General features: G+C 29.4%; 2 protein-coding genes across 2 annotated transcripts; both read left to right on the plus strand.

Annotated features, from left to right (window-relative positions):
- Positions 1–2302: 2302 nt before the first annotated feature.
- LOC123300301 (uncharacterized protein DDB_G0274171-like) lies at positions 2303–6554 on the plus strand. The gene is made up of 3 exons (XM_044882856.1): positions 2303–2407; positions 2444–2666; positions 6136–6554. Exons 2-3 carry the CDS (start codon positions 2471–2473, stop codon positions 6426–6428), a joined length of 489 nt encoding a protein of 162 aa, XP_044738791.1. The 5' UTR covers positions 2303–2407; positions 2444–2470; the 3' UTR covers positions 6429–6554.
- Positions 6555–8327: 1773 nt separating this feature from the next.
- Positions 8328–9035, plus strand: LOC123300531 (uncharacterized protein DDB_G0274171-like). The gene has a single exon (XM_044883116.1). The coding sequence runs from the start codon at positions 8328–8330 to the stop codon at positions 9033–9035; it is 708 nt and encodes a 235-aa protein (XP_044739051.1).
- Positions 9036–10786: the final 1751 nt, after the last annotated feature.

Consider the following 10786-nt stretch of genomic DNA (forward strand, 5'->3'; position numbering starts at 1 on the left):
AAAAAAGCTACTAAAACCAAAACGAATAAATACAGCTTTTTGACTTTTCAAGTAAACATCCATGGTTCATAGTTGACTTCCATAAATCTGTTAAAATCACTTCGACTCTAAAAATGTGCGTTTTTCATGAAAACGTACACAGTTAGCTAAAGAAAAGTTGATGATTTTTGGTATCAATTAGTGTCGGGTTTTTATTGAACGGAAGATACCTAATTGTTAACATAAATACTTAAAGCTTACGTAATTATTATTTAATTTATTAATTAACATAAATTTTGCTAGAAATATGTAAATATAATAAAGTATGTCATTGTTTTATTTATTTAAAAATAATTTCCTATCCTAAACGACAAATCTACAGAGTGATCCAAGTTATAACAGCAGAACTTCATGCGAGTACATTTTTTTTTCTTTATGCCTACTTTTAAACTTATTGTACATTATTAAGCGTTATTCTAGAAATATTTTGCTACATTTTCTTTAAAAAAAAATATTGAAAATTCAGCCAGTAATAGTAGTGAGAACCGAGTCTTCTAAATTTATACTTTTGTTCTATTTCAAACGGCTTACAAGATGAGTCTTACGAACCCAAGACCCAGTTGACCTAAGTTGCTCATTTACGAACTCGATCTCACTTTTTACGTCCAGAACACGCTATTTCAGCTCTATATCTCTTTTCGTTTTTTAGTTATCGTGTTGACAGACGGACATACCAGAAATGGACTAATTTAATTTTATGAAAACCTATAACAAAATTTTTTTGGAGCATCCATATTTTTAAGCGTTTCAAACGTGGGACTAAACTTAATATACCTTGACATATTTCATATGTACATGGTATAAAAACAATATGATTTCTTTACTACATAAGATTAATAAAAAAAAAACTCTAGCATTTGATGAAGTCCTGCTGTCACAACTTGTGACACCCTGTATAAGTATATTTTGATTCGAATATGTAAACAAAACGGCAATGAGTAATCTTTAAATATATTTTCAAAATATGTCACAAATAATTTTATAGTGCGGGAAGCATTATCACAAAATATTTATTATTTATAATGTTCTAATGTTGATTCACCAGGTAAAATCAGTATAGTACTTAATTTTAACGATCACAACTTCAGCAAACGCGTCCATTTCACTCGAAATTATCTACTATCTTGAGTTATCAAAAAAGTTACAGTCAAATACTTCATTCAGGTTACTTTGAAAATTAAATCTTTTCCAATATTGGAGCTCTGGTGACTATACACATTATCAGGCAGGGTCGTAACTAGGATGTTACAGAATTTAAGGCGCAAAACCAAAAGTATGTATCAATGCATGTAAAACCAAAAGTACATTATAAGTCAAATAAAAGGCGAAAAAAATATTATTTGAAGAAAAAAATATTAGAGGGAATTCTCCGAATATATCTTTTAATATAAACATATAAAAAAATTGTGTCTTACACTATCAAGATGACATTATGTTATTGAAAAATTTTTTACAATATTTGAGTAATTAACTCAGCAATAAAGCAACATGAATTTGTGAAGGACAATTAAATGATTTCTAAAAAAATCTCGATAGACATCCTAACAATATAAATGAGGATTAATCGAAGACTGATGTTTTCGATTCAATTGAATTGCATTCAAAATTAAAAATAAATGACATTATGATTTAATTGGAATTTAAAATTTGAACTCTGTGAGGCCTCAAATGAATTATTTATTCATTGAAAACCTGAAAAAATTATACGATATTTAAAGTTTGAGTGATTAACTTAGCATTCACGTTATTTTGTTGAATATGTCTCTTCAAGTGGAACCGTGAAAAAGAGGCGGCAGCTTTCTTTATAAAACATTTTATAAAGAAAAAATGTCCATTTTCATATTTCGATTTTTTTGCCGAAAAAAACCTAGATGGACATCCTGTTAAATTAAATAAAAATGAATCGAAAACTGAGGTTTCGATTTGATCAAATTTCATCCAAAATTCAAAATATATGACGTGTTTATTTAATTGGTAACCAACGATCTAAAAACGTTCCGCACCGATTTGGTTATTAAGATTTAGTATGTAAAAACAAGTAATTTTCTCCAGTACTTAAAAAAGATAATTTAGAAAAATTGATAGTATTTCATTTTACAGCATTTTCAAAATCATACACTTCTCTACCCTACCCTGTACATAAAGAAGTTTCATCACAATTGAAACTTTAGTCGGTCCTGTGGTGTAATATGATCGTAGCAGTATCAAATAAATACCAATGTACTGATATGTCGTTTCAATCCAATTTACGTCATTACATTATTTCGCTGTACAATTTTTACTAAATATTAATTTGAATATAAAAACATAATCAATATTAACCGGATTGGTCAGTAATTAGAAAAATTTCATTAATAATAATCGACAATCATTAATTAATCGCAGTCACAACAATAATTATCATTATATTGGAATACTATAAAATTTCAAAATGAAATATTCAATTGTTATAATTTTTATAACAATACAACTTTTTAATGGCATTCAATCGAACGATGCTCCATCGAAAGTACATCCATGTGATTTAGTACGTTGTTTTAGCGCTACAAATTGCCCAATTGGTACACATTTACAAGTAGCTAATCGTGATGAGGGACATTGTTGTAATACTTGTGTGCCTGCTGCAAGTAAGTGAAAATTTTTGTTCATTTTTTTGCATTTTTCATTAAAAAGAAAAATTAATGCTGAGCTGAATAAATAAAAAGATTCAAAAATTGATTCATTTTCATAAAGCTTATAAAATCATTGCTATCACTGGTAGATTTAAGGGTGAAACAGTCATTGGAAAAATCATTTTGCCATACAACGATAACAGGCTTAAACTAGGTTTCAGCAGGCGTTGAATGAATCTATGGATATAAAGCCATAGTAACTTAAAACAGTACTGTTTAAATTTATCAATGAAGTGTTAAAAAAAGGCCGACTATTTTAATGGGCTAATCATTGCATTAACTACTACAGTTTTTTAAGGACTTAAGCCCAGTGGTGTGCTGAGGATGGGTTTTCCAACAGAAAATGTTCTAAAATCGTTGCCATTTTTGTAAAGTAACGAAATGTCATGCCTATATTAGTGAGATGGTGCCTATATTAGTGAGATTATTTTTTACTTTTTTAGTCGTTTTAGTGATTTTTATTTATAAATACCGTAGAATTAATTATATTTTGGACAATATTATTTTTTTAATTTGAAAAAAATTTCACTTTGTCACTACTGCTTAAGCCTAGTTATGACTGCCATATTGACTGCTTGATATCATTAGTGATTTTCCCAATAAAACTTTAGACTCATTTAAAACACAAATTCGACAAATTGGTGTCATTTCTAAACAAAGTGCACGCAAAAATACCCCCATTTGTTATCACTATCTAAATACCCCCATTTCTTATCACAAAGAAGTTTCTGTAGAAATGTAGACGTGGTCTTTTGATAAGCATATAATTAATTCTCATATCTCTTTCAAGTCAAGGATATGTTTGTTTTTGAGTTTTTTTTCCACTGTTTTGCCTAAAAGGTCATTGTGAGATACCCTTTTATAGTTATCAAAACTTGTAAATATAAATAGAATAATGATAAAATCATTTTTTCGAAGTTGTTTTTATTGTGAATATTTTAAGCCAATTTCCTTAGTTAAAACAAAATATACTTTTTTTACTTTTCATCTTAAGTATATTGTCAAGTTATAATTCACCATCAAAATTTAAAATATATATATTTTTTAATTTGTGTCCCTACTACCGTGGGGAATTAACTAAGGTTTTAACTGTAATTTAAATAGTTTTTTTTTTTTTTTCTAATTTCCACTGACTAATTTTGGAGAAATCTGTGAAAACATATCATCCATCTACCGTTTTACCATAAAATCAATGTTAAATATTTCCACTTTTGATGTCATTTATTTATTTACATAATCGGTCAAATTGAATTTTAGGTTGAATTCTTTTTTTTAACCACTTTATACTTAAAAACCTACAGCAGAACAAGAGGCCCTCGATAAAATTTGCTACAACAAGAATTAAAAAACAACACCTTTTCATTAAAAAACATACGTAGGCATGTAGTTATACATATCTGTATATGTATTTGCCTATATACACATAAGCATAAATGAGTACATTTTCCAACTTTAATTTAGCTATAATATGAAATCCTGTCATTTTCATGACTTTTGAGTATAGGAACTTTTCTTTAAAATGGCTTATCACTACCCTAACTATCATTTCCCAAAATTTGACCGAACAGCGGTCCTATGTAGGAAATTTTCCTTTTCTACTTTGTACAATAAAAAGTTTTTTTTTTTTTTAAATTATGTAAAAGCGTTAATATGAATCAATTCCTGAATCCTGAGTCATTATTAAACTAACAAATTTTTATAGAATTGGATGAAAAATGTGGTGTAGATCCCGGTACAACATTGTGTTTACCAAATTTAATGTGCTCATACGAAAATGATTCATATAATTCAACGGTTTGCGCATATTCATGGGAAACTAATTTTCTACCAAACATCTGCGATCTAACATATTGTCCAACATATAAAAGTTGCCCGAAAAATACCTTTCTAATACCAAATAATTATACTCAAAATACATGCTGTGAAAAATGTGTACCGTATGCAATATACGGCGATTATTGTGATGAAAAACAGCTATGTTTACAAGAGTTAAAATGTAAAAATAATATTTGTGTTGAATCAGATGCTTGCGCTAATCAAATAAAAGAATGTCCAATTATTTCAACTTGTCCAAATAATACATATTTTTTACAAGGTGATGGTTTAACACGTTGTTGTGATGCATGCTTGAAATTTGATGGTAAATTCATATTCATTTTACATATAAAATTAAAATATACTAACTTTTTTTTTTTTTTGTTTCAAGGTTTTTGAATTTTTTTTGCAGAGGTTACTTCTTTTTGCATATTATTTACTTTTGCCTAATTGTATCATTTTTATACCCTGTATATATGAAATATACGAAATAACAATTTTGATAGGAAAAAACAATTTTGAGTAAAACTTGTCAGTCCGTTTTTGTCTAGACTGTACGGTTTGCGGAAAAATGTTTTGAACTAAAAATGTTACTGTTTTAATCAATAACAACTTTCTAATTTAAAATTTTCATCTATCGATTACCAGTTATACAGTAGAGTGAGTTTTTCATTGAGCTTGAAAACCTAGATCAAGTTTAATGCCTGAATAAGATGTGCGTCGATACTCCTAGCATTTGGCTTGAAGCATTTTCATCGATAAAACTTATTTTTTTGAGTACCTATATCAAAGTATATTAAATTTTAGTTCCAATTTTCTAACGCTAGAAATATTGATGGTACGAATAAAAAAAGTTTGATATAGGTATTCATAAAACAACCAATTAGTCCATTTCCGACTTCCGTCCGTCCTCCCGTCTGTCTGTCAGCATGATAATTACTCTAAAATGAAAAGAGATATCGAGCTATAATTTTTTTATACTTTTCAACCGGCTAGGTAAATATTTTTCGGAATATTCTTCCGGCATAAACCCAAAAAAAAAAGTTGTGCTACCTGCGTAATAGGTGAAAAATTTGTTTTAAACAAAAGTTGGTTATTTTTTTTATAAAGGAGCATTTAAACTTTTGTTCTATCTCTAACGGTTTAGTATAAGCAAAACTCAAAATTTTAACATTTCTGACAACCATGATGGCTTCAATTGTTTCAAATTTAATATACTTTCAAAATGATAGTAGCAACCTTGGTAGAGTAGCAACTAATGTCAAAAGCTCATAGTTTTTGAATTGAACAAAAATTTTGCAGTTATGCACTTATTACGCAGGTAGCACAACTTTTTTTTGCTTGCAAAATGTAGTTTCACATTCTCCCAAGAGGTGCAAATAACATAACAAAAAGCAGCTTTATATCGCGTTTTGCGGCCTCGGAAAATCACCGCTTATTTAATTGTCGTTCAAAAAGTTCTTTTTAAGGACGTTGAATGTGTTTCTGAAACTTGATTTTTTCCTTAAATGAGGCGATTTGCCTTCCTTTCCCCTACTTTGGACGCTTTTTTCAGATTTCAATATTGTATATTGCTTTTTTTGTTAAATTATTTTAAAATTATTAATAGGCGGGGAAAACCGAAGGAAACGTGAAGTGAATTGTGAGGGAATTCAGTGTTCAATGCCAAAATGTGGAGATGGGTATAAGTTAGTCTACCCGAATCGAAAAGAAGCATGTTGTCCTTATTGTGAAAAAGTCGCAAATAACCGAAGAAAACGTGCATTAAATTGTGATGGAGTTCAGTGTTCACCAGTAAAATGTGAAAATGGATTTGTAGAAGTATTTAACAAGGAAAAGCAATGTTGCCCTTCTTGTGAAAAAGTACCCGATACAGGTTCAGTCGTTTCCAGATTGGGATAAAAATGTTAACATTTGATGTATGGGTCCACTTTCTAGTGCAGCAACTCTTGCTGCAGTGAACTGAATGCCACACATATTTGAAATGTAATTACAACACAGAAATATTGCTTTTTAATTTTTTTTTTAAATAAACTAATTTTCAAATTTATATTAGTACTTTTTATCCTATTTCCCAGAATCCTTTTTTGAAATTCGCTCTCTTTTGTTAAATTTTTAAATTACTATAATAGGCGTGGATGAAACATGTAATGGCATTTCGCAATGTGGTCCAAATTTGGTTTGTGATTCCGATTCTCAAACATGTCAGGAGCTTAAATTGACTTTGATGGAATTCAATGTTCACCACCAAAATGTGAAAATAGATTTGTAAAAGTATATAATCGAAAAAAGGCATGTTGCCCTTTTTGTGACAAACCCATAGAATTCAATTCCAGATTTGGGTTGGGATAAAACTTTTAACATTTAAAGTATGGCCTTGCTGCATTGAAATAAGCCATTTGAACAATGCCATAGATATTTGAAATGTAATTACGCAACTATGGCACAGATACAATTATTTTAATTTTTTTTTAAATGAACTAATTTTCAAAATAAGCGTTATTATCCTATTTCCCAGAATCCTTTTTTGAACAATTTTTTTGTATTAAATAAAGAATTTTGAGTTGATAGTATTTAGTATTATTATTTCCCCAATAATCACGAAGTCCAAAATATTTGACGCCAAATTATATAGAAAAAATACCACTTTGATACATAAAGAATCACCACCTTTGCACAACATATTAAACTAGTAATTAAATATAAGAGATCATGGAAAATTGTTTATTAAAAAGGAATTCAAGTTCTGCACGCAACGAACACAGGTCATTTGATACGATTAAGAAGTAACCTCTGTTTAATACAAACTGTTTCATTTTAATCACGTCAGGTTTCATTTTTATCATAATGGGTCCCTTTTCTTAAAAAATATTTCGTATAAAAGTTTTGTTACTTAGAAGGAAAAATGGAATACATTCCCGATATCAGAATTTATTTTGATTGTAAAAATGTTGTCTGAAAAGTCACATATGGACACGTGTCAGCATCCCTAGATATTCAAGGTCAAAGGTTGCAAAAAGCTTTTTTTTGAAAGTATTCCGTTTCTTTTGCATTCAATCGTATTTACATTAACTTATAAAAGTTGTAGAGAATAAAATTGTCTACAAGTTTCGCCTGAAATCTTTTTTATACGTTGAACCGTTTTTGAATTAGAGCAGAAGAACAAAACGATATTTTGGGAGTACTTGTGAAAGATCGGGTATCCTACGAGCATGACTTGGTTGCTTCTAGAGCAAAATATCCCACCTTTTGCTACAGCAATTTTTTAAAGCCAACAAAATCTCCAATACGAAAGGCTCTCCAAGCCGAAAACGTCACACAATGAAAGAAATTTATAGATGAAGTATAATAAACTAAGATTCATGATTGACCCTGCACTAAGGTACTTATAGCTGAGCGCTCCATCTTCAGCGACCTCTATTTCAAAACGGTTCAACTTTTTGTAGAGAATTAAATTCTCAAATGAAGGTCAGTTTAATGTTTCTAACTCAAACCCATATTTCTTTTAGCGCATTCGTTTTTTCTTGAAAGACTTTTTCACCAGCTTTAATTTTTTGAATTTTGTTAATATGATAAAACCAACAAATTCTGATTTAATTCTGCTGATATTTCTAGGATTTAAAAAGAATGCACTCCTTAGAAGAAAAATGTCTGAAACGATTAAAATGATATCTTATATAAATAAAGCGTATAATTTGTTTTAAATTACTAATAGGTGTGGATGAAACATGTAATGAAACCTCGGAATGTGGCCCAAATTCGATTTGTGATCCTGATTCTCAAACATGTAAGGAGTTTAAAATGAATTGTAAATTAATTCGATGTTCTAAACCAAAATGTCAAGATGGATCTAAAATAGTATACAATCGAAAAAGGTCATGCTGCCCCTATTGTGAAAAAGTCGAAAATAGCCGCAGGAAACGTGAATTAAATTGTGATGGAATTCGATGTACTATACCAAAATGTTCAGCTGGATATGATGTAGTATTTAATCGAAAAAAGTCATGTTGCCCGTATTGTGGTAATGTCGGAAATAGCCGAAGTAAACGTGAATTAAATTGTGATGGAATTCAATGTTCACCACCGAAATGTGAAAATGGATTAGTACAAAAATATGATACAAAATTGGCATGTTGTCCTTTTTGTGATAAACCAGAAAATTTATTAAATTGTGATGGAATTCAATGTTCCCCATTAAAATGTACGGATGGATATATTTTAAAATTTAATCGAAAAATGGCATGTTGTCCATTTTGTGATAAAATCGAAAATACATTAGATTGTGGTGGAATCCAATGTACACCACCAAAATGTGAGAATGGAGATGAATTAATTGTCGATAAAACACATGGATGTTGCCCCCGTTGTATCAAAGGTTGTGGAGAAATTCAATGTACTCCTCCAAAATGTGAGAATGGATCAAATCTAAAATATGACCGATTAACTTCATGTTGTCCTTATTGTGACAAACCCAAAGAAGACGAAGACTCATTTGCGAGATTTGGATAAAAATTTTAACATTTAGAGTGTGGACTTGTATTTAAAGCCATTTCAAATATGTGAAAGATATTTAATTTAATTATAACGTATGCCATAGATAATTTTTAATTAAACTAATTTTCAAATTTAATAGCGTACTTATTATTATTTTTCACATGGATACCGTTATTAGAACTCGATCAAAATAAAATGGGACCACACGGGAAGCACTAGCTTTCAAATAGATAAAGAATTATCAAAATCGGTTCACCCAGTCGAAAGTTCTGAGGTAACAAACACAAAAAAAAATACAGTCGAATTGATAGCCTCCTCCTTTCTTGTTTGAAGTCGGTTAAAAAAAGAACATAATAAATTTTACGAACAATATATTTTCATATATTTCTTACATATAAAAAATTGTAATAATATAATTATTATATGTACAAATTAAAAAGTGTATTTGGGCTTTTTATAATTATCTTTTAACCACAAATTCACCAAAAATAAAAATTTTATAAATTGTCCTAATTTTATTATATCAAACAATTTTATCACCCACAGCAAAAAAAAATATAAAGAACAAGAATTAAATTCTATAAACTAAATTTTACATACATATATTTATTTTGGGTACATTCAAAAGTTATGAAATTTATAAGCAGAAAAGTGATTTTAGTGGAAAACTTCATAGGATATTGAAATCTGCTTTAGAAAGAAGGAATTTCCTGATACAAATCTGGCCACAAACTTATTACTTTCTCTGTATCAAGTTTGAAATATTAAAATATTTCCATGAAAACGTTCCATATAGAAAGAGAACAGTGCCCTAAATATAAACATAAAAAAGCCTGAGAAGAGGAACTCGAACTTGCGCATTAGTGTTCCACATATAGTTTTTGTTTGTTTTCGTTTTGGGGATGGATATAAGGCTTCATAAATATTAGGAAAGAAAATCATGGAGTCATTTTAGACGTAATATGATAGAGAAACTAAGATGGACAACCAATAAAATAACCTATAGACCTACACCTAAATTTATTTTTCCATTAGACGTTAACATATATTGTGATACCTTAAAAGGGCTGACACGACTTTAGCCACTATTCATTGAGCTATTTGGAGTTCTAGAAGAATTAAAGATATTGATCTCAATAATTTTTAAATCAGTATATTGAATAGTCTCATCACAGTAGTTAGGAAATTACACAGAAGATGAATCATCTGAGTCCTTGTTTTAGCAACCACTAAAACACTTCCACTACGTTGTTTCCTATTATATTCTGACTATATTTGTTTAGCAATAAGTGTTTTGCTCCCTTTTTTGGCTTGTCTCAAAATATTTCCATTCAAAGAAGTATCTGCTTTTGTAGTATAAATTTCATTTGTCTTGATTCCAAAATAGCACCGATTACTTAAAACCATTTAAAAATCTAATCAATATTGAAACATTAGTGTCTAAGTATTGGATAATGTCTTCTTTCTAAAAGATTTGTTTGATAGGTTGATTCGAAAGACTGCCTTTACGATAGAACTGTTCCTGAAACGTACAACCCTTTACTGCACCTTAGAGACTTCGAAGCAAGTTAATTACTCGCAGCGAAACAAGATAACACAAACATTTTGTGTTATCAGGTAAACAACCCGTTTGTCTTGTCTCAAACAAAAAATCTAGAGTTATCGTCTAGAAATGATGAGAAATGTATATTTAGCTTTAGATTATCTAATCTTGATGAAAGTAGACAAAGAAAGTTTTTGTGTTATCAGGAAACACATTAAAAGGA

Source organism: Chrysoperla carnea, chromosome 5 (genome assembly GCF_905475395.1).
Source record: "Chrysoperla carnea chromosome 5, inChrCarn1.1, whole genome shotgun sequence".
In the NCBI taxonomy this organism is placed as follows: Eukaryota; Metazoa; Arthropoda; class Insecta; order Neuroptera; family Chrysopidae; genus Chrysoperla; species Chrysoperla carnea.

Bases quoted from the DNA above. Each gene is read 5' to 3' on its own strand.
- LOC123300301 (XM_044882856.1), top strand. From the start codon at position 2,471: ATGAAATATTCAATTGTTATAATTTTTATAACAATACAACTTTTTAAT. The intron at 2,667-6,135 runs GTAAGTGAAAAT...AATTATTAATAG, and splicing joins TACTTGTGTGCCTGCTGCAA to GCGGGGAAAACCGAAGGAAA.
- LOC123300531 (XM_044883116.1), top strand. From the start codon at position 8,328: ATGAATTGTAAATTAATTCGATGTTCTAAACCAAAATGTCAAGATGGA.